This window comes from Lepidothrix coronata, unplaced genomic scaffold (assembly GCF_001604755.1).
Source record: "Lepidothrix coronata isolate B3197 unplaced genomic scaffold, Lepidothrix_coronata-1.0 Scaffold176, whole genome shotgun sequence".
NCBI lineage: Eukaryota > Metazoa > Chordata > Aves > Passeriformes > Pipridae > Lepidothrix > Lepidothrix coronata.
Genome location: NW_016690356.1, coordinates 1,555,943 through 1,580,305, shown reverse-complemented (window position 1 = coordinate 1,580,305; position 24,363 = coordinate 1,555,943). Strand labels below are relative to the sequence as shown.

The 24,363-nt window shown below is 49.6% G+C and overlaps 1 protein-coding gene across 2 annotated transcripts in view; it reads right to left on the bottom strand.

Annotated features, from left to right (window-relative positions):
* Positions 1 to 24,363, bottom strand: part of IGDCC4 (immunoglobulin superfamily DCC subclass member 4) — a 90,486-nt gene that overhangs the window by 25,425 nt on the left and 40,698 nt on the right. For both annotated transcript variants that reach the window (XM_017830296.1, XM_017830297.1), the window contains exons 4-8: positions 20,762 to 20,895; positions 4,872 to 5,006; positions 2,194 to 2,349; positions 1,244 to 1,654; positions 396 to 560 (exon numbers count right to left, since the gene is read on the bottom strand). In XM_017830296.1, coding sequence (XP_017685785.1) covers positions 396 to 560; positions 1,244 to 1,654; positions 2,194 to 2,349; positions 4,872 to 5,006; positions 20,762 to 20,895 — 1,001 coding nt within the window. The remainder of the gene's footprint in view (positions 1 to 395; positions 561 to 1,243; positions 1,655 to 2,193; positions 2,350 to 4,871; positions 5,007 to 20,761; positions 20,896 to 24,363) is intronic.

The window sequence follows — 24,363 nt, the reverse complement described above, 5'->3', positions numbered from 1 at the left end:
TCCTCCCGTTGGGCAGCTGTCCTCCTGGCACTCTGCCTCTACTGCTCACAAAATGCTATGTGATAAATGGCAAAATCAACACAAACTACTGGCTCTTAAGGGAGCTGACCTCAAGGCTGCTCCCACCCCTACAAATTGCAATAGATGTTTTTTCTGAGTTGAAATCAAGTCTGGCCCAGAGTCAAGCCTGGAGCAATATCATATGAGCTGGGTGAAAGCCTTGAGGAGCTGACTGCAGTTCCCAAAGGATTCTCATGGGCCCCACTGTCAGCCAGGTCATTTTCATGCCCTTAATCACCCAAGTGACGATCAGACCAAGGTGCAGGTTTGGGTTTCTAGGAGCTGCTACTGCCAGGAATATTTTTAAGCACCAGTGCCCATCTAACTCAACGCACCGTCCTCCAGGGTCTGGACAATGATGGAAGAGGATGTCCGGCTGGCTCCGAGCTGGGAATATGCGACCACGTAGAAGACATAGTTGGTATTGGGTTCCAGGTCCTTGACTTGCAGCTCAGTGGTGTCATTATTGACAGCAAACTGGTATTCTACGTTATCTGTTCCTAGAGCCAAGGAAACACTGATCAGCAGGTGAGTGAACTGCCAAGACACTCTTAAAAAAAAAAAAATCACTTAACTCACAAGGTCTACAGTGTAAATACACTTTAAAAATCAATGCATTCTCCAATTCCCCCAGCACCTGCACAAGCCCCACCTCTTATATGAGTTCTTTGAGCAGAAACATCCAATGCCTCAATGTTAACACCTCCATTCTGACTCAAACTCCATGCTGAGGCAGCTGCAGATACCAGTTTAATTTCCAGAGGAGCTCTGGCAGCAGTTCAGCAAGAGTATTGGCTTGCTGGCTCTTTGGGAAGACAGACGGCAAGAGATCCAAGTATCTCACTTTAGATTCTGGGTGTGAACAATTTAGTGATTGCTCTTGTACACAATGTAGCTGGTTAATATCTCCACTAGCAATCACAGCCTTTGCATATAAAATCATTGTGTATAAAATCAGAAGTGCCTGTAAGAATCCAGACAACTCAGCTATGTGGACATGCTTCTGCCATTCAACAAGTCAGAATATGTTGGCTAATCCGCAGGCACTGCCACAGGCTGGTGCTGGCTCCAAAAGAAAACTCCTTTACCTGCAATGAAAAGAGCTAAACCAACTGGAATTGCTGGGAAGGAAAGTCAACCTGTGCCTTGTGCCTTTAACGAGGTCACAGGCAGTGACACCCACCCACAGCCCGCTGGTAGTGCAAGGAGAAGCCGATGATCTGCTCGCTGTTGTGCTCCGGGCGCTCCCAGGACACGAGCACTGTGGTGCTGGAGAGGGACACGGCCGACACCTTCTTGGGAGCGCTGGGCAAACCCTCCCGCACGATCACCGAGAGCTTGGCCGTGGCACAGGCCGTGCCCAGGCTGTTCTCAGCCACGCACTGGTAGTAGCCGGCGTCCTCCAGGCCGATCTGGTTGATGACCAGGCTCCCGCTGCTCTGCACCTTCACGCGCCCGTTGGACAGGATGGGCTCCCCGTTCTTCAGCCAGTGGATGGTGGGAGCTGGCTCCCCCTCCGCCTTGCACACAAACCTGGCCGTGCTGGCTCGGGTGCGGGAGATGGTTTCAGGAGCCTGGGAGATGCTGGGAGTAGCTGGGAGGAGAGAGGGCAAATTAATGCAGGAAGGAGGAGGAAAAGATAGCAGAGCAAATCCCTTCTCCTCCCCACTTGGTGCTATGTTTTATTCAGCAGCAGCTTTGCTTACAAGATAGGATTTGCCAGGCAGACTCTAGAGGCTTAATTTAGACTCTGTCCAAAAGGAAAAATAAATTCTGTATCAATCATGTGCTGCGTTCCCTGATCCTAGGCTGTTCTCCCTGTTGGCTTCCACGATACTGAAAGTTAATTGCTGATAGAGATTTCCATGGGAGAACCCTGGAGAACAAGGCATAAAACGGTTCAGTAAATAGCAGGAACTAAACCCCAAGTTAAAGAGGTGACACTCCCACTGAGAGCTATCCCAATCCAGGGCCTGATGGCTCTAACCTGGCTCCCATCTTACCCAGCGCAGGCCACAAACGCAGTTCCTTGGGGATCTCCTGGATGTTGGTCCACACAATCCACAGCTACCTGGTCAGCATTTCTACACGGTCAGCATTTCTACCTGGAGCGTTTCCCTGTTCTCTACTCACCAAGGACCCGGAGCTCGGCGGCGGCGGTAACGAACTGCCTGGTTTGGGGTTTGTTGGCCCGGCAGACGTACACCCCGGAGTGATGGGGCTGGCTGGAGGGAATGAGGAGATTGGTCCTGCCCAGCACAATCACATCTGTGGAAACAGGCTTTCCATCTGCAGGAAGAAACGTGCACAAATGTGGGAGGGAGCCCCAGGCTGCCCTTTATGAGCGCTTGTAAACGACACCAGGATCGCAGCTGGGAAGTGAAGAGACCCCCAGATCCCAAACTCCATCCCAGAAGAGGGTTCCCACTGGGACACACCTCAGTGCTTGACTGACAGCTCAAGCCAACACCGGCACAAGGCTTAGTTTAGCCTGTAATAACTGAAGTTCTGTTTTGGATCAAAATAGTCTCTGATGCCTTGGGTGTGCCTGCAATGAGAGCCCCCAGGAACAGCACATTCAAGGGAAGGCCATGCTAACACATGTTTTGGAAAAGCTGCTGGATCTGCCTGCTGACCCCCATCACAAACACACACACCTCCCCTCACTCGTTAATGCAATGTCAGCAAGAGTGCTGAGTCACTGACAACTCGGGGGTTCCTCCCTCCTCTGCATCCCAAATTTACTGAGCTTCCTGATTCATTCCTTGTCCCCAGCTTGGCTGTGAGATCAGGAAGGCACTTGATTCTCCTTGGGGCTCCAGTGTTCATGTCAGACACATGGGCTGTGAGCTGCCCTCTCCCCATTCTCCTGGCCAGGTGCTCAGCACTGCTGAGTAAGGAAGGAGGACAGGATGGCTCCGTATCCCTGCCTGTAAGTGGTCCTTCTACAACTTCAACTAGCCCTCGGTTTCTCAGCATCATGGACAGAGAGGCTGGTGCTGGGCACTGCATATTCTCAGCATTGATCTGGTCTGAGAAACACAAGGATGTGGTGTTGGTACCTCTGAATGATGTGGGAGACAAAGCCCAGAGCTGGGGACAAGCTGAGGAAAGGCCTGGATGGGAGGGCTGGCACAAGTCAGCAGCCTGGGAAAACCTGCCAATTTGTGCAGTACCTGTGCACCACCAGACCTTGTTCTTCTTCACCTGCAGCAGCACAGCCTCAGCACTGCCTGCCCTTACCTCTCACAGCTTCAGCTGAGCCTGGATCTCACACAGAAGAAAACTCCCCACCTCCACTGCGAGCAGCTGCACCAGCTTAGCACCATCAGCAGGGAATGTGGCTGAGAGCAGACCCTCTGCCCCCTGCCTCTATTCTGGGGGGCTTCACATGGCCTCACAGTTCAGTGGCTGCACACTCAGGAGGAGACAATCTGCACACCCTGTTTGCACTTGAGTGGTTGGAAAACCTGACTCCAGATGGTAGCAATTAGTTGACACCACCAAGGCTGGCAAGAGCCAAACTGGCAAGCTGGAGGTACATCCTTGGTGTTCCCTGCATGACTAATGGTCCAGTAACCCAGCCTGCTCCTTAATGAAGGCTTGGAAAGAAACATGCTCGTGTGACACAGAACGACTAGCACTGTTAATCCATCTTTTTTAATTGAAGTGTCCACACCAGGAGGCAGATTGGGACCAAGCAAACACTTGAAATAAAGCATGGAAAGAACTGGTACACCAACCTTTCCCTACTTCCCACTTGTCTTCCCTCCTTCCAAAAAACTTTCACAATGATAATTAACTCTAATAATATCTACTCTGCTATGGGCATCAGCAGCTCTCAGTAAAGCAGTGAGTAAGTGATCAGCACAGGAACGCTGAGCATTTGTAATTGCGAAGTGCATAGGATAAACCAGGAATATTTCTGCCAGAACATTTAATCCTTGCTGCTTTGATTTCCAAAGTTGTATCCTCTGAGATTTCTTTGCTCCTTTTTTGTGGGGAAGAGGAAATATTTTTATATGCTAAAATCACTGCCCGTGGACAAATCTGGGCTGAAAACCAACCACAATTAACAATTACAGGGGAGAGGAGTCTTTAATTGTGACCCGGATTTATGAAAATGACTGAGAGCCTTTTCTGGGAGATAATCAACCTCTGAGCTGAGAACGTCTTCAGTCAGAGCCTCTGAAACACATCTGATGGATGTGACTCTCAGTGAAGTGACACTGGCATCCTCCTCCTGGCTCTGGCTATCAGCCCTGGGTAACATCTGCCATCCCAGCTCACTCGTACACCTCTGACGAGACCTCAGCAGCTCCTCGATCCTTCCACTCAACAAAAACCTCCCTGCAACAGTCCCAGTCACTCCAAGGATTAACAGATCTTATCAACTCTTATAATGCTGCAGGATAATACAAGTTATTTCTCCAGTGCAATGGCAGATTCTGCAGTATCCTCAGTAACCTCCGAGTCCCCGGAGGAGTGACATACACCTGACCCCATCTTCATGACCTTCACTGCCCAAGTTCATACAACGAGGAAGACTAATTTAGATCAAAAGGCATCCAGGAACTGGAACATCATGTATTTCACAGGTCAAACAACTATAAATTGATCTGTGTGCTCTGTAACCTTCAAGATTTAATTAATAATTCCACTTCAGCAAGGACACCCTACGTCATTAGGTACCAATAAAGAGAGCACCCTTCCCGTCCCACAGATTTTTTCACCTTGTAATAGATTTTTAAAATAAAGTATCCACAGGTTCCCCTTGACAACACAAACTTAACCCTGTCCCTCATACTCACCCTGTCGTATCCAGGACACGAAGGGGGTGGGATCAGCAGCTGCCATACACTCCATCACCACGCTCTCCCCAGCCACCACCGTGGTGTTCTCTGGAGCAGCCACGATGGTGACATCTCCTCCTGCTGGCTGGGAACCTAATGGCAAAAACAAAAAGAGAAGTCTGTCCTTACAAGTTGCAAAGTCCCTAGAGAAACAGAGAAGGCAGAGCCCAGGCTCCCTGGCCATGCTTCCCTGGGCTGTCTCACGTGTGGAAACAGCTCATGCCCACTTGCAGGAGAAAAGCAGGTCTTGCTTTTACATGACTATGATATTTTTACTAAAGCAATGAACAATAGGCCCTGCAGATTTACTCTAATCATGCTGGCCTTAGTAAAAATTAATATCATGATTTCCCAAGGAAAATTAGTAGTTTCAACCCAGCACCTTCATAAACTGTTGCCACGTGGATGTTTGTTCTCTAGACAAAAAAAGTCACTGCTGTCCTCAGAGCAACACCAACACTCACAGCCTTCGCCAAGGCATTGGAACAGCTTGGGAAGAATCCAGTAACTTGGTTACTGAAATCCTAACAGCCAGATGTTGGACTGTAAACTGCAGCAAGGAAAGGTCAGGGCTGTGTCCCAGCCTTCACCTGACAGCACAAAGACTGATCAGCCATCACACATCTGGAGGAGAGAGCCCCGAGCAGCTTGTACGTGCACAGACCTACAGCCAACACTTAAATCGAGCGAGGTTTACAGGAAGGTCTCCAGGCTGCATTGCACAATGTCTTGAGAATGGGATATTCTGCTTGAAATCAACCTTCTGCCTGTGTCTGCCCACTGCTGAGCAGAGGTTAAGGGAAGGTTAAGGAAATGCCTTTGCAGCAGCCAAATTTCTGTTGTCAGATGAAAACAACCGGAGCACTCTTGAGCAGACCAGACTGTTCCTGACCCTCAACAGTAGCAGCCCTGTTCTTCCAGCTCTCTCAAATACCTCTAACTCTGAGGGACACTTTTGTTGTTGAAGGGAGAAGTAAATGCAGAGGAGTCACGTAGCACCAGTAACTCTTAAGCCTGCAGAGAAAGTTGTTGGCAGCAGGTCTCAAACAAATAAAAGCAGGACCTTTCTGCACAGTACAAACTCTCAGGATGCTCCAGAGTTCAAAACCCAAGAGGTTCAGACAAGTTCATGACGGACACATTTATTGGGACTGTTAAATATGGTATCACTGCAGTCTCCAGCCCAAAATGGTCCTCACTGGGATACTTTGTCTGACAGGGATCCTGACTGTCAGATGCTGAGGGAGATGTCCAAGGAAAGCACCATGTTCTTTCTGCCCAGTTTTTTCACATGCTGTCCTCCAGCATCTGCTGTGGTCACTTCTGGAGATGGCACTGCTGGACGACTGGCCTGACCCTCCCTGGCCATTCATGCAGCATTCAAACAACCCATATTAGAATTCCTTGTGGATACAAAGCAGAGGAGCTTTGGCCTCAGCAGGCAGAGTTGCCTGCATGGCAGGAGGCCACAGAGGGCTGCACTGAATGTGCTGTGCTCAGCCCATCCCCAGGCTCACTGCCATTCACTCTAAGCAGGGCAGTCTTGCCAAAGAGTTGGTTCAACACTGAAATGTTCTCCCAGTCCATACGTGCGTGAAAGGGATTTCCATCTGCAGTATTACATGAGCACAGTCAAAAGGAGCAGCAGAATCCCTGAGGCACCAAGGGAGACCGGGAGCGAGCAGGAGCCAGTGCTTGTCCAGCAGATGGAAGCAGAGACCAAGGAGCACCCCTGGACCCTGACCTGGGGCAGTGGTCGGACCACGCTGACCTGCAACCCCAGCCCTGGGCAAACACCAGCAATAGGAGCTGGCCTGGGGCACAAAGGAAGAGCCAGGCCAGTTGTCCTCCTTCCAGTGGAACAAGCACCCTGCACAGAGGGGCTGGAGTAGGCAGGCACACACAGTCTCCTGGGCTGGCCAGGGCTTTGCTCCACCACATCATTACCTGCTCCCATCATTCTGTCCATGGACACTTGCAGCCTTACAGCCATCACACCCAGCTGCAGCAAGACAATTTGGGGGACAGCACAGGGACAAGAAGGAAACACATCACATAAGGATTCTGAGGTCTCACTGATAAACAGATCAAAGTCCTGGTCGGTGCCAAGGCTGGGCCTGAGAACTACTGAGACAGAAAATGGGCTTAATGCAAAAACAGACACAAGAGCTCTCACACCAGGGACCCAAGCTGAAGGATAAAGGAAATGCAAGGCTCTCTGCAACAGCAGCTTTCAACAAAGCACTAATATCCACAAGTAGTCACTAGCCCTGCATCAGACTGCAGGGCCACGGCAGCTTTTGATGAAAACAAGCAGGGCAGGAGCCAACAACCCACATCCTGGAAGCAGGAATATACATGGCAGGACTTCAGCCTACCACGGGAGTGAGATTCTTTACCCAACACCACCGGCTGCCGCGTACCTGCTGGGCAGGACATGGCTGAAACACGTCTGTGTGCACAAAGCTGTCTTTTTCTGCAGTGCTGGGGGAAAAAAATAAATCTAGAGTGAAAAAATAACACCAGCCAGATGGCAATATATTCCCTGCCAGATTTCCAAGCAGCTTTCTCTACCGAGCTTAGGGCAGAGGAAGAGAGAAAGCTCCTCAAACCTGACTTTAACACTCACCTGTTGCATTCAGGTGCACGGCCCCAGGTGCTGACTGGCAAAAGCACTTTACAGGTTGTAGAAACTTCACCTGAAGGCACTTGTCCTGTACCACTTGGTCCCTCAGCTGCCTGGTAGTGCTGCCAGTCACCAGAAGAGGGATTTTACCACAGTTTCAGCCTTGAAAAGCTATTGGGAAAACATATTAGTCCAGACCTCACATCTGATTATTACTGAAATTATATTATAAACCCAAACAGTTCTGCTTGCTTTCCCAGTGCATTCCTGGGCGTGTGCATGGATGAATGCCCCTTACACTGCTTGCACACACAAACACATCTCTCTCCAGCTTTGTATTCCACCGTAGGTCTCTCAGAGCAAGTCCACAAGCCAAGCTCCTCTTCAAACTGAGCCCCTTTGGAGCGCATTTTTCCCTTGCCATCCATTGGACACAATGGACCACAGGTTCACTGGCACAAACTGGGTTTCATTTGGTTTGAAGAGTTCCCAAGAACAGCACCGAGCTGACCCGGAAAACCTCCACACAGGGGATTCCAACACGCAGCAAAGAGTAAAACCAACGTGAGGTTTTTTGTCTCCACTGCCGTTAAGACCATTTCAGGTCAAGAGGGAATATTGTCAGAACCAAAGGAAAAAAAGAGCTGCAGTTTCCAAGCCATCTTTCACTGCCTGAACAAAACAGGTCACTGAATGCACCTGCGCCGTGCTGGCCGCTCTGGGGTATTAAAAGCTTTCACAGTGCTGCTATTTAAAACTTGGGCTTTGAGATCTCTCCCCCCTCTCCCAGCTTTGTTTTGCCTCTCCAAGCAGCAGAGCTGCTCCAGGCAAAAGCTTTGCACAGCCCAAGGCAGAGCCCATGGATTCACATCAAAACTCGCCATCACTGATGGCCTTTGTGGACTTTTTGCCCTTCTGAATCGGATGGATCGATTTTACCCTCTTTTACTGAAAAAAACCCACCTATGGGGTGCCAAGAATGGCTCTGGGGTGACTGGGACTGTTGCATAGGACCGAGGGAAATCCTCTGGGCACTGAAAGTTGGAGAAGGCGGCTCTTTTCCTGCACAGTTTGTTAACCTGTGCACACACTTGTGACTGCACAGGGAGACACCAAAGGTGCTACCACAGAACAAGAGACTCACTGATCATCTGCAGAAATATTTCAAAATATTCCCCTCAGTTTTACTGTTTCTGAGCGACTCACTACAGAGGACTTCTCAGTTGCCTGTCATGAGATAGGAGAGTCAGGCCAAATTTGGGTGCTCCATTTGTTGTACCCTTGCTCTCACAGGCATCTCTCAGTGCCTGGAGCTGGGCTCAGGGCAGGCACAGAGGAAATACAACACATCATTTATGATCATGTGTTATAAAAGCAAAATGAGGTGGGGAGGGGAGCACAGGGAACCTGGAGACAGCAAGTGAGTGAGCCAGACAGATCTCAGCACACAGACCTCCTGCCTGACCTCCACAAATCCAAGCTGCGTCGTTTCACAGTGAAGGGGAACGATGAGCAGGGATGTCAACAGGGAGCTGCTTGGGACAAAGCTCAGAATGTTTATTTGAGGTCATGGCTTAAGTTATAACATACATCAGTGATTTCCAACTCCAAGAGTTCATAACTTGGCTCTGCCTCTAATGCATCCATAATTCAAGAGCGATCCTCTCTCCCGCCTCCCTGCTCTTGTTAGTGCAGAGCATCAGCGAAGAATTCAGGCAGTGCAACAGGAGGAAAATGCTTTTTGTTCAGCCAGTTTGTGATGGTCGTTTGCAGTGACAAGAGGATGACTTCTTGGTTGGGAACTAACACCTCTCTCCCGACTCCATAAACACCCTGCCTCCGTAAAAGTGCTGGAAGGTCAAACACGACTTGCATGGCGACACATTCAGCTCTCAGCTGTCAGCAGGTCAAGATTTGGAGATATCCAACAATCAAGCAACAACCTCTGTTCCACGAACTTTCTCACCCTCTCTGGAGGAGGAGCATGAAACCTTATTCATCCCTGCGAGCCTCCTCCGGGAATAGATCCTAGCACTGAGCAGCTGTTCATTAGAGAAAGTCAATGCTGTCACTGCTGTTACTCTGCAGACAATAAAGGAGCAAATTACCCATTGCAAAGCACACACCTTCAAAAATGCGGGTGCTGTGTTTGCAGAGCGTGTCCTACTCCCACTCCTGAGCTCTCTCCCTTTTCTGGGATAACTCACAGACCTCCTAGACTGTTCAGGAAGAAAGCTGACAGCAGCCATGGAGGAGAAAAAACATCCTCCAGACCTGCCTTCCTCCTCCCTTTACACTGTCCTGGAAATTTATTTGTAATTTATTTCTACTTCTGGACTAGATCCAGGACAGGATATAATTAGCAAATAAAATCTCTAGGCAGGACACTTGCCCAACTGCATCTGAACACTACAGAATATCTGCTCTGGGGGCAATATAAATAACGTCAGATCTCACACCTGAGCACCCTTAGCAACAGGCATTTCTTCTTTTTGAACCGTTCTCACCCAAACACAGCAAGGCACAGCTTTGCAAACAGGAAAGCAAAGCAGCCAAGAGAGGACTGGCACCAGGGATTTTTCATAAGTGACTACAGAAGCTGAGTGCTGCCCTTTTGACACCCTAAATCAGGCCTCTCCAAAGTATCACAAGTCAAACACTGCCTCCTTTCCTCCTCAAACACAGCTCTTGCAACCACATATCCTTTCCAAAATTTACCATTTCCTTTTTTGGCCTTTTCTTCCACCTTTGCTATACCAGTGCCTGTGGCAGTTTGGATCCAAGTTCTGTTTTCCTGACACTGAAGGGGTGACTTTTAGTTACAAGATTATGGACTCAATTCACCAAACACTTGGTTCTTCTTTGATGGTTCTCAGCCTTGAAAATTCCTCTGCAGCCTTTGATTCCCAAGCCTTGCAGGAGCTTTAGGTGTTGTGCCACAGCAGAAACTCCAGCACGGACAATGCTTTGGTACTGGGACAGCAGAACTTGTCCCAGTGCAATGTGGCAGCAGCACTGCCCATAGAAATGTTCCTTTTCTTTCCCTTTCCAGGCTGTTGTGGAGTGTCTGGGTCACCACAGGAGTCGCCTGGGAAGGGAGGCTGAAAAGGAACTTGGTTTCTGCTGCACAGTGTCACTGTATTGTCATAACAGGTTATTTCTGTCCAATAATACCTATGAGCACAGTAAATCAGTTTTGTATTGTCTTTTTACCTCATGTCTTCCAAACATTTTGTAAGCAGTTATGCATTTGTCAATGCAAACATTGAACTGAAAAGCTGAAGGGGAAGAATTTATGTTCATGTTTTGGAACGAGGACAGTCTCTCTTCCTCCTTACTAAGTTGTTGCTGCAGCGGTGCAGTGGCGTATCCTGTTGCATTTAAAGCAGCACACAAAGAAACATGAATAAATGATTAAAACACAGAAGTTCAATCACTTTCTTAGTGCTACTAAGAGACCTCCACACGCAGCACTTGTATCTCAAACTACTGTCATAAAATCCCCAACAAAGAAGTCAGCAAATAGATCCCAAAATGTATGGTCCAACCTACACTTCACAAAATCCACTCCTCTCATGTTTGCATAAACATGCAAAATGGAGAATTTAATAGATTAAATACACTTCTATGATTAAAAAAAGATATGGATACAGGTTAATGAGTTTGGATGAGGAGTGTCCATTTACTACCTGGGCACACTCCTCAGACCAGCACCTGTCACAGCTTCTGGGGTCTCTCCACGAGTGTGGCAGGAGAGGCTGCTCTAGGAATGGCTTCTCTCTTGGCTGGAGAAACAGCCTGTTCAACATTTTGCCCAGCTCCATGTCCTGTGTCTAGAAGCCCTGGGAGCACATGGATCTCAGTCCAGACAGGCAGAGGGGCCATCAGGCAGCCCTCTTTCATTCCTCTCCATTTCATTATACAGCTGACAAATTTCAGCTCGGAAATTAAATCCTTTAATGTACTGGCTCAGCCACAAGCTGACACCTTGAACTCTCTGTAACCAGAAGCCCAGGAAGAGGCTGAGCAGTGGCAGGTTTCCAGGAATCGCCGTGGACTTTTAGGGGGGCTCTTCCCCCACCCCCAAACCCTTGGTCCCTCAGGCTACGGAGTTTTGCACGTCCAGGGTTCGTTTAGCTCTGCCGCAGAGCAGCCGGGGTGTGCTTTGCCCACCACTCCAGCTCCTGTAAAGCTGTCAACATTGGCTCTCTGTTTGCGTACACGCATTTGGAACTGCTCTTCACCACGCCAAGAGGGACGGGAGCCAGCCAGACTGCACGACGAATTCCTGCTCGCTTCCCCAGAGCGCTTGGAAGCGCCTCCATTTGCACCGCCCCGAGCCGGAGCCAGGCAAAATAAACAGGAGGGGCCACACCGGCCCTGCAGCCCCACTGCACACAGAGCTGCTGAGAATTGGAGATTCCTGGTTTCTGCCACAGCCCAAGTCAGCCAAAGGGTTGAAGAATCCTTGGAAGCTTGAAGATACATCACGGAGAGTTTGCAGGAGGCAGAAGAAGTGGACCATGGGCTGGAATGTGGCAAATGGAATAGGAAACCCAAACTCAGGGCACAGTGGACGCTGAGACCTGCCTGAAGGACAATGTTGGAGCAGCACTGATAATGTTTTAGATAATAACTACTAATTGATAAGCATTTCTTGGCACATCACAGACCTTATTGTAAACAAACTGCTTATAAAAAAATCACTCGGTGTACAGTGAGAGTTGAGCCTTAGATCAGGTGAGCAAGAAAGAGAAGTGAAGAAAAAAGCAGAGGTACCTCAGTGTCCCTGAGTGTCTATCTCCAGTCTGAAGCACAGCAGACCAGTCTCCCTGCCCTAACCCTAAGACCCAGACAGCTTATGTTACTCAAGCTGAGCCCATAAAGCACTGCAAGCCCCAGCCATTCCCAAGCAGCTGCCAGAAACAGTCTAGAAAAACAAGGGCTGCAAGAGGCTGCTTTGCAAAGTTACCACCACAACAGGAACCTCCACAGTGCAGCAGGAATGTCCCATGGCTGGCAACCAGCCAGGATGATGTCCCAGCTTCCCAGCAGGGCCAGGCTCTGGTCCAGTGGTTCAAGGGAAAGTCTCCCCTGGTCTCTGCCACTAACTCACTGTGCTGCTCTGGGCACATCTCAGCATCTCTGTGACTCCATCTGCTCAGAGTTCATAACACAGCTTTTCACAGAAGTGAAGATGCAAAAGTAACAGCCAGAGAGCATCAGAAGATCCCTAACAAAAGCCACAGTGTCAGTGCTTTAAATATAGACACCCATCCAAATCAGTAAACACCAACTGGGCCTGAGGACATAAACTTGCCAGCCTCTTGTATTCAGTGGGAACATCTTCATGTCATTTTTAACCATCATTACACCAGCTCTTTGTCATTTTCCTAGGTCAGCACATCACCTTCCAGGATGATGCAGGAGAAATTTCCAAGGAAAAAATCTGTAAGGTGGTTTTTTTGTTGCCTCTTACACAGAAGTGAAATGGGGACATGGTCAACAGGAGGCCCTTCTGGCTCACAAGTCCCCCTGAAACTCCTCCTTACTCACCTTGCCTCAGTGACCGGAGACATTTCACTCCAGTCACTTCCTCCTTGTGCTCTGAGGCTGATGTTTCCCAGGGGCTGACACCTATTTCATCAGATCTATTTGCAATTCAGATTTATTTGCAACATCAGATCCATTTGCAATTCACGTACATCCAGTGACAGCAGAGAAGGACCAGGCTGGAGGCAGAGAGGGATCAGGCTGGAGGCCCTGGTCCGTGCAGGAGGACACAACCCGCTTTCCTTGTGACCACAGCTTGTGCTCTGTCCCACTCCCTCTGCCAGAGGCAGCCCCTCATGTTGCTGCCATGCACAGCTTTGAAAAGAGGAACATTTTGGGGAGGCATCTCGTGGTGGGGTCTCCCTGGTGCCAGGTACACAGAATGCTTCCCACAAGCTACGCTGTGAACACACAACACACTGGGAGCCCACAGTAACACAGTCTGGCAGCAAACGGAGACTGCCAACTTGGAAGGGAGAATTAAAAGCAGATGGATGCATCTGCATTCACTCAGGACAATGCAAATCTGTTTTTCTAGGAAAAGTCTGGAAGAAAAGCTGGCTTTCCATGGAGAAAGATCATTACTGATACCCACGGATTCTGTCAAAGCCCTTCGGCCGGACACTTTTTGAGTGCCACAGAGAGCCCTGATCTGTCTAAGGTTGTGCCTGAAGACACAGTCTTCCTTATCCCATCCTTCCTCTCTTCCTGCTTCTCATTCTCATCCACAATCCCTGTGGCATTGCCCCTCAGCTGCACTGGAAACGGAGTTGGGCAAGAACATCTCTCAGCTACTGAAGGCAAACTCCCAGCTGTGTTCTGAGTGATCCCTGGCATCCAAGATATCCAAGCCAGCGCTCAGAGCAGCACGGCTCAACTTCTGACTCAACCTCTCCCACAAGCTGGGCCCACTCACCCCATTCCTGTTCCTCAGCACCACTGGGCCTGTAGACATTGGAGGGTTGTGGAAACAGGGACAAGGCTGCTCCATGTGTCTGTCCCATGTCTAAAGCAACAGGACCATGAGCTTTGCTATGCCCCCAGACACTTCCAACATCCTCACTCCAGCTCTTGGATGCTGTCAGTGCTGCAGGGCACCGCTAGCCCTTGACCTCAGAGAGATACTGAGGCGCTGCTGTAACACCAGCGATTAATAATTAACAAGTGTCATCAGGAGCCCAACCACAACCCATCAACCTTCCTGTCCCACAGCCCACTGCAAGCTGCTGACCTAATTATGGTCTCTATTCTTAGCTCCCTTCCAGCCCCACCACGCAGGCACAGCCTGTCCCACACCCTCCAAGAGAGGCCAGGTGTGATCCCTGTAGTGCAGATGTGCTGATGCAGCACAGGATAACACCACTATCAAAAGGCTCTCCAAGGACAACTGAATGGAGCCTGCTGCTTAAACCCTGCTTCAGTCTGAGCCTTACCAAACACCAGCTCTTATTCCAGTAGGCCTCAAAAGCACAGCAGACCTGGATTAGTAAGAGATGCACATGAAGAACACCGGAGGACCACAAACCACCCCTGAATGCAGCCATCCCTCCTCTTCAGGGGTTGGAGGCAGAGCTGGCCACATCTGACAGCTCAAGCTAATGCCGCATGTGGAAGAGACCAGTTTCCCCTCAGGACCTGGAAACAGCTCACCTATTCCCAGCCGTACATCCCTTGTTCTGCTCTATTATCCTTGACATCTCTGTTGCCACTCACTTCAGTGCCATTCGGGCTTAGCTGTTGTGCTTAATGGGAGGTGAGGGCTCTGCATTTTGTATCAAACCCTCTGTCACTGCAGGCTGCTGGAGCTGTCAGGAGTGTGGCATATCAGAGCCCCACCAAACTTCACAGACAGCTGAGCTGGAACTCCCCCTTGGGCTCCCAGAACAAGCTGCTGACACTTGAGCTCCGAGCAGCTTTCCCTCGGTGATGTGAGAGGTGGGATCCATGCTGGCCTCCTACAAATCCCAGCCAAGCAGAGCTGTGTGTTTGGGTGGGTACCTGATGCACACCTGCACCAGCCCTTCACAAGTTTCACCCAAAATCTGTGGTCCCAACCCTGTTCCATGGGTGCTTGAAATCACCAGCACTGCCAGGCTCAGCAAAAGGGAGACAGAGTGAAAGTTTACAGCTCCTGTTGGGCAAAAGGGCACTTTTAGCTTTAATGATCTATTTATTAAGATAGAAATGCTGTGTATCTCCTCTGAATTCACACTTACCATGGCTTGCTTAGCACCTTCTGCCTCAGACAGGATCAAGAGCATTTTACAGAATCCATCAGATGCATTATGCAAACAGCTTCAGATACCTGCTTCCCAGGAAACCCGAGCTGTGAAACACACGTAAACAGAGTCCTCATGGCTGAGCTTTTGGGATGCCAAGTGCAGAGCAGTTCCCTGCTTAACTGCTAGTGAAGTGAGAGACCAGAGGGCAAAGAAAAACAGGATGCTAAAAGGAGAGGGGGGAAAAGTGACAGGTCTGTACCCAGCAGACGAGGCGCAGGGAACAGGAACATGGCAATTCCAGGCTGGAACTGGGATGTTTCCTTCTCCATCACTTGATGATTATGCAAACCATTTGGAGCAAAAATGCAGCTGCCTTATCCCAACCAGTGCTTTCTCTCCCTACACATTCCCATGACTCTGCCTCATCCCACCCTGTGCTTTCTCTTCCTAAACATTCCCATGACTCTTGCCTCCCAGAAGCAGTGTCTCATGCCCACAAACAGCTGTGGATAGCTGTGTCCCCACAGCATTGCAGGGCCCTGCTGCCTCTGCCGTATGGGTTCCTGCTGGAGGAAGACCACCCTTGTCCAGGTAGGACCATCCCTCCACTCTTGGATAACGCTGCCCTTCTCCACCAAGGGCAGCACACACCGGATCAATGCCCGGCAGCACTCAGGGAGGTCACACCAGAGCAGCACTGACCCAAATCTAATCTTCCCTGTCCCCTGACTGCACGGTACCTGTGCAGGAAGCCACGAGAGAAGCCCAGCACATGGTGCCAGGGCTCAGGCTGAGCGCCAAGGCAGCATCCAGCACGTCATTCGCACATGCAGGGACTGAAAATCCACTTGTGGTAACAGCACGTCTGTTTGCGCGAGGTGGTGGCCAACTGTGAGTGCTGCTCACTTCATCAGCACCTTCCCCTCCATCCCCAAAGCTCAGCCCAGTCAATGGCTCTGTTTTCCTACAGCCCTTTGGAGCAGGAACCACCAAGGCTCTCCCTTGGCTCCTACAAGCCACTGCAATGCAAACACCAAAAGAACAAAAACAACCTGAAGGTGTTTCGCTGCCTCCAAGCTCTGTCCCTGTTATCATATTTGGCTGAAAAATCCATTTCCTGGGACACTGCTGCAGCGAGCTGCTACAACTGTCAGCGTAAATGATGTTCTGCCAACGGCAATCTCGCAGTGTCATCTCTAATAACACGGCACTAAATCCCAGCTCACGGGGGACGTGCTCAGCTGCTGCAAGACTCCTCAGTGGCTCAGCCCAGACCCCCACCCATCGCCCCACTCTGTTCTCCTGTCTCTGCATTACTGCAGCACAGGGAGAGGATCATTTGGAGCAGCACTGCACAAACATCACCCCTGACAGAGGTTCTGTCAATACTGGGGGAAAGCTGTTGCACATCCTGCTTCTTGCCAGCCTTGTCTGAGGCAAAGGTCTTCCCCATACACGTAAGAGCAACTACGGCCACCCCACACACAGACCAGGAGCAGGGTGCAGAGGGCAGGAGGAACAGAAATCCCACATTCACACTGAGGCCTATGTCTGCACATCCCTCTGCACATGCCTCTCAAAGCCCTCTGGCATCAAATGCCCATAATCACTCTCCAGACTGACTCCCTTCCAAAAGGCAACTCCAAGGCTATTTATTACATTATCCCTATTTACAGAAATTAAAGTGCTGAGGAACTGATTCTCCTCTGCAGCCCAACAACAGAGAGGGAAGTAGAACCCAGGAGCTCCCAGAACCACACTGTGACGACTCCTCTGCAATAACCAGTAAATATGAAAAGACACAAACACTGAGATCTACAGGAAGGAGCTGTGGGGTCGGGATATCAAAATGGATGGTCTTGTTTGAACGTCTGGTACTTCTCTCACCCTAGTGGGAGAAAACTCTATTAGATTCTAAAATTGCCAAGATCCTCAACTTTCTTTAGGTCACTTAGGGGATACCACACTGCTTGTACATACTCAAAGAGATTAAAAACCAAGGAGGAACAAGAATTTTTTAAGACTCCCAACACTGTGCAACCACAACTAATAGGATGAACTGCAGGAAAGTGAAATTTAGCTTTGCTGTGGAGAAGAAAAATCCCAGTATTCATTCAATGGGGATGATGCAATGCCAGTTAGGGGGAGTCCCACTCCTTGTGTCATTTAAAAACAGAAGGGATGAAGTCCTTGCAAAAATCTACTGTTCCAGCAGAAGCAGAGCTTCTGACTGTTATTTGTGCCCCATTGTGCCAGTGGTGGGGCAAACACACAGCAAGAGGGAGTCCCTATTGCCATGAAAACACAGAGAGCAAGCGTGTCCCTGACACGGAGGGGAAAAGTGAAGTGACAGGTAAAGTGACCTACTGAGACCACACGTCATGTTCCCCAAGACTTTCTGCTACTCCTCTTTGAGAGCTGCTTTATGAAGCGTGGCAACACTTCCATGTGCATGTCAGGGACTGGGAACACGATCAGGACACACAGGGAATTTGTTCTTTATATACAAGTTCAGAGCAGGGCTCCAGAGCCTGCCTCCAGAAAAAGTTGCTACAAGAAACAAGACACAGCTGACCCCACGGAAAGGCAGCACACACATCCAGAGCCTGGGAAAAGCATCCCACAGGCAGCTCCTAATGCCCTTTTTGGCAGAGAAGGCTGGGCATTCATCACCTGTCCAGGTGAGGGGTGAAGGGACGGAGCTGCCAGATGTGTTTGGCACTGTGTCCGCTGGGGAGCAGTGCAGATCCAAGGGGAAAATCCAAGCTATCCCTATTTCGACAGCAGGCCTGCGTGACTGTATCCTGCTGTCCCGTCTGCTCTCTTTTCCCTTCCAGCTTCCCCAGGGAAGGTCTGGAAATTTGCACCATGAAGTCTGCACAGCTGAAACATCTGCAGCACCGCCGCTCCCTGCCCTGCCTGGGGAGGGCCAGCATGGACACACAGCACAGCTGGAATTCCCCCCAGGATGGGGGAAGTCACACTGTCCAGGGAAACAATACTTTTGGGGTTTTTAGGCCGTGCAGATATGACAGAAGGAGGTGTCATGCTAATTGCTGCCTTTACTGGGAAAAGGCCTTTAATAAGGGAGATGGAACAATTCCCAGCCATCACATCAGGAACAGGGGGGAGGAACAGGACAACTGGGCAGAAGAGTTATAGGGAAACAGATTCTTTTGCTATGCACAGCCCGTTCAAATCAGCCCTGTCTGGCAGGGGAAGGGGCATGAACACGAGATGTTCCCAGGCCCGAGTGCTGGAAGCATTTGCATCATCACTAGCAAGACCCCAAAATCTGCCCCGAGCACAGACTGGATCATCATCACACAGCACTGCCAGTGCTGCCAGAGGGACACCAAAGCAGAGGACAGCTGGTAAGGAGACACGAGGTCCCACTGCACAAACCTTTTCCAGGGCCCTTGGCAGTGCAGCAGGAATTAAAGGCTGGATTGTCATCTTACCTCAGCACAAAGGACTCCCCAGCGATCAGCAGGGAGGGAAATGGTTTAGTTGCTCCTGCCTGCAGACACATAAGAGTTTGGTCCCTGATATTTCCAAACAAGCAACTCAAGCAACACTAAATAGCTGTAATTTCAGGCTATTGTTCCTTTTTCTTTGTTTTTTAGTTTGTTTTGTGTTTTTATTTTTCCTGGAATTCTTTGTTTGTTCTGGTTTAGTTTAGTTTTTTCGAAACTGGCAAAGGATTTCTGCCTGACCACATCACTCTAACTACTATCATCTGCTTCTGAATAGGGAGGAAAGACTCCTCAAGCCAGTCCAGGCATCCAAAAATGTGCCTCTGATGGTGAAGTGATGAAACAGAAAAGGATCAATATCATGCCAGTCACTGGTGGAGGAGTTTGAAGCCTGCACAGGTCACTGCAGTTTCCCATCTGTCTTGGAGATACTTCTCCCCAATTATAAAAAACCCCAGAGATTTAACAGGCATGTTTTTCATCACTATCAGCTCAATCTGGTGAAAAACTCAACCTCGCATATTTGTTTTAGCAGCCAGCGGGTGGTGTGGTGCTGCAGAAGAGAGATTTGGGTGAGAACTCCAGGCAGAAATCTGCTTGGGCCGGCTGGTGCTCCAGAAGGAACGCTTCCCATTTAACCTCTTCCACTGCCTCCATTTGCAAAGCAGATTAAACATTGCAGAGCTACAAGATGCAATTATGCAGAACGAGTTATGATGCCAAGGACAGTGAATTCACCTTTGCAGCTCAATCAATATCAGTTATCGATGGCAAACCATGCCCAACACAGGAGCTGTCTCTGGAGTGTGGAACTGCCCACGGGAAGCACTCCCCTCAGCTCTGTGCTTCATTAAACACACAGAGGATCTGGCAGGGGCTGGCAATTAGATACAGAGCTTTCAACCGCTCACGAATTCACTGCAGATTCCTCCCAGATTACCTCCACGACACAATCCATTGATCAGAGGTGTGTTCTCAGGCTCCACAGTTAATTACACTCCCTGCTGATGGATGAACAGCAAAGCCATCGCTGTGAAATTACACTGGGAGCAGAATGCCAAGCAACACAATCCCAAACAAAGACAAAAGGGGCTGGGAAGGATTTTGGAGCTTTCAAGGTTAAAGCTGCCTGCAAAATACACCGGGGCCATCACAAACAGGGGACAGAGTGTCAGGGGGACACTGTCCTGAGAGAAGGGACAGCTCAGCCAGACTCCCAGCCCTGTTAAGTTTGTCCACTCGCAGGAGGGGGATTATACAATGCTGGGGAGGCAGCCAGGCGTCCTGGGAAGGATGTTGGAGTCTGGAGACCCCCACTGCACTCATGATCTCAGCTACGTTCTCATGTCCAGACTTGCCCACTGCACTCTTGGTTTACAAAGAAAAATGCACTCAGAAACTGAGGCCCAGACTGGGAGATGAAGGACAGCTCACACCCAGAGCCTTGCTCCAAAGGCCTGTGTCACTAGAGGAAATCCAGCTGAGGCTGTTCCCAAATACCACACAAAGATCCCTGGAGCCTACCCAGCACTCAGCAAAGAGCCAGCAATATGGACATAGCATGCAAGTCAGATGTCACTGTGCTCAACCTCCTCTGGGCTCCAACTCCTTCTCTTGCTCACTTGAGAAACACCTTCCTCTGTCTGTACCAGCCTTCACTTGTCTTGCCATCCAAGGCCACTGGAGAGGAGTTGCAACAATGCTGCACTTCTTAAGGTGCAAACAGGGACCCCTTCTAATGGCCCCAGAGCACAAAGGAGTCCTCCCAACCCAGCCTGCTTATCCCATCAGAGAAAAGAGAGAAACCTTTCACAAAATGCCTTCTCTGCAAGTTTTAACCAAATCTGGCCACGTGCAGAGCCACGCCAGCAGGAGGGATGGCCACGGGTGTTTCAGCCCAGCTTGCCACCACATACAGTGAGTACCTGGCAGACCTGTGCCCAGCCCAGCAGGCTCCTGCCAGCTCCTTACCTTTCACCACGCTCAGGGTGGCATCGTTGCTGTAGCGCTTTCGGGCGGCGTTGGTGGCCACGCAGTGATAAGCTCCGGCATCACTCTCCTGCACATCCACGATTTGGAGGACACCATTGGGAAGAGTTATAAACCTGAGTGAGCAAAAGGAAGAGTGTGAGACAGGCTGTGCCTTATCCAAGCTATTGATCCCTCAAAACCCTTTTATCCTTTCCTTTTCCCCGCCAAATGTCTCGTGTCTTGGTAATGATGGCAGAGTGGGATCAAGAAACCTCTGAGCAACCCAACCTGTGGTTCTTCAAAAGCAGCAGATACAGACCTATCCATCACCTTGGAGTCTTCACAATACAGAATCTGCATTTGAGAGACCAGGTTAAGAGGGCTTTGCTGACACAAACCATCTGACAGTACAAATCAACTCCATACACACACACACATCTATGTACACACTTGTAATGTCTCCAAGCACACAGGTGCTTGAACACACACTACAGCCAGTTTCAGCACTTGCTTTTCACAAAGATTTGGCTGCCAGAGAAAAAAACACATTGCAAAGAAGCCTGAACATCATCCTTTTCCTGCTGCACCTCAAGTGCATGAAGGGACCAACTGATACATGGCTGCACCTTCATGGGCCAAAGCAGCCGCGGCACAGCCATCTGAACCTGCACCATTCCCGGGTTGTGGTGATTCCTTTCCTCCTTCCACAAGTTTCTGGCTTTTCACAAGCTGACAGACTTACAGCTGGGCACTCAGAATCCCCCCATTTGCCCATGGGGTGCTACTGAGCAACACTTCCACGGAGTGAAATGGCTACAAGGCTCACGACATGAACACAATCCTTGCTGCATTACACTGAACAAAGCTGATGATTAGCAATTAGCATAAAAGTAGGAGCTGGCTGTCAGCATCTCCATTTTCTGCCTGGATTCCTAGATGGCAGCCTCTTTATTCTTGAACGCAAGGCGCAAAGCCTACGTGATCCTTTTTAATTATATATGAGATCCATTTTTAATTGCAAGTCTCTATATAAACAGAGCTGCTGAGGTTTGACAGGCAGCTCTGGGTTATCAGTCTTCATTATGAAGAGGACACATTCAAAGGCAATTGCTGAGGGCAGGGATAGCAGCTATTCCACGGGAACAGCACAAAGACAAGTTATAACCACGAATGCCAGTCCTGCCATCCACAAAGATCACAGTCAGTAAAACTGTGGTTCTCCAGGTGCTGAGACAGCTGGAGTGCCATGAACGAGGGTCATGGAGCCAGGAAGACCTTAAGAGATCACTCATCCTGCGTTCAAACCATGGTCTCCAAACACACATCTGCTCCTGCAAACATTTTTCCTAAATCTGCAGTAATGGAAACACATCCCTTACCCTAAGCAGTTTGTTCTAGAGACAAATGTCCCCACTACATGTCTAGCATCAATCCTGGACCTCAGCTGCTGCAGTTGAGCTCATCACATCTTGTCCTCAAGAAATACCAGAGCTCCTCCAGTGACCATTCTGCCTCTACTGGCACAATCCTACAGCCTGATTTATGGACACAGACCGGCTGAAGCTTCCCATGTACACAAACCCAATGCCACAATGCTTTACATCCCTAAAGCCACAATCCCGCTACTTACAAAGACACTTTGCTCAGGATCAAGTTCCAGAGACCTCAGAGGAGGCAGCACCCAAAAGCCCTCATCAGGATGCCTCATCAGGACTCGGGAGAAAGACGACAAATATTTGCATCCCCTCAGCTCTGTGGAGGGAAAGCCTCCCACTGCGATAATATTTATTTTTGTCGTGCATCTGCTATTTGAGTCTGTAATTAATATCAACATATTTCAAACACCAGGCAAGGCATCTCCCAGCCACAAAAAGACACTCCAATTATGTATCACAGATTCAACAAGGCTAGGAAGGACCTCTGGAAACTGCCTGTGGCTTTTCTTCTCTCGGAGCGGAGTCAGAACCATGCCCACAGTCATGCCCGACACTCTCAGCTTCTCTTGAGGGCAGAAAACAAGCCACTGTGTTTATAAAGTGAGCAGGAGCTGGAGACAAGGGGGTGAGTGGGAAGACTCCATCAACACAGAGCTTCAGATGATCCCTTCAGCAAGGCCAGTGGTAGAGGTCTATTTAATGCAGTACATCCTGTTGGGAAAGCATGGCAGAGGTAAGGATTGTTCTGCTGGGGAAGCAAGCAGGGAAGAAAGGCAGGATTTCTCTATCTACCATTTCTCCTAGCTGCTCACAAAGCCTCCAGCTCTTCAGGGCCCCAGCAGCCCTGAACTAGAAGCCTCCAGGCAGCCTGCAAGGGCACTTGCTCCATCCCCAGGCTCTCTGCGAGGGAGTTTCCCTGATGACTCAGAGCAGACAGTTGGCGAGGGCTTTTCTTCCACGCAAAGGGCAGAGCTTTCTGTCTGCTCACCTTCTTTGTGGATTAAGCAGAAAACAAAAACCAAAGTACAGAGAGACACGCTGGAACCTTGGCAGTCTCAAGAGTTTTGCTGTTGACAGCTGCAGTGTCAGGATCTCACAGGAGCCAGCCTTGAAGGGCAGTGAAAGGCAAGTGCCCCACCTGGAGCAGGTTGAAGGGCAGCACACTCAGACCGGGGCACAACTACCACGGACACAGAGCAAGAGCAACCGGGCACGCATGTGTAGTTGTTCCCCTCCCTGAGTAGACTGTACCTGAGAGCACAGAGGGCTCACAGCTGCTCATCAGGGCAGTGCTTAAGAACTGAAATCAAGCGCTGCTGCCTTGTGTCCAAAACCTGCAACCCTACAGCTCACAGAACATTACAGCACTAACAGCCCAATTCCCTCTCCTATGTTCTCCCCAGTAAACTGCCAGCACACCCTTCCTGCAGCCTTTTGAAGGTGTCCAGAAGAGATCAAAGCACCAATCCTCAGGACAGTGAGGAACCTGCAGCTCTGTTGCAGACTGCAAGTCTGCGAGTCCTTTTTCTCACAGCTCAAGAGCCCTATTTGAACATGAGCCATATTAAGGCTCTCCTGACACTGCACAGAAATAAACTCTTCACACAGATAAAACCCTCCCTTAGCCAAAATGTGGAAAAATATACTGTGATTGCAGAGCATGTGATCTGGAGGTTATGGATGTGTTGTGCAGACGTCCAAAGGCCTCTGGTTCATAGCAAGCGCTCATCTTGGCTCTAGAGAAAATAAACGGCAATTTGGAGCCTGATATGAAACCCAGCCAGCATCTAAAGAGAGAAGAGATCACGCCAAGAGATGCTGCACACACCCCAGAGCAACTGCAGTCTAGAGAAATCCTGCGAGCCACCTCTCAGCAGCTGCTGCAGATTTAAGACCGTGTTTCTTCAACATAATTCAGAGCCAGAATTGCAAAATACTTCTGTGCCTTACTCACGCACAGAATTTAGATTTCATCCTGAACAGGGACAGGAAAGGTATTCCAAGAACACCGATAAGCACTTTGCTACCCTTTAGGGTGTCTAAGTATTTTTTAAGCTCAGCCTTCAGTATCTTTGAGGTGGCACCATGTTAGAACCTGCACCCAGGGGCAAAGGCTGTAATGAGTGCCCAAAGGTAAGACCGACAAAGAAAAGAGGGGAAAAAAAG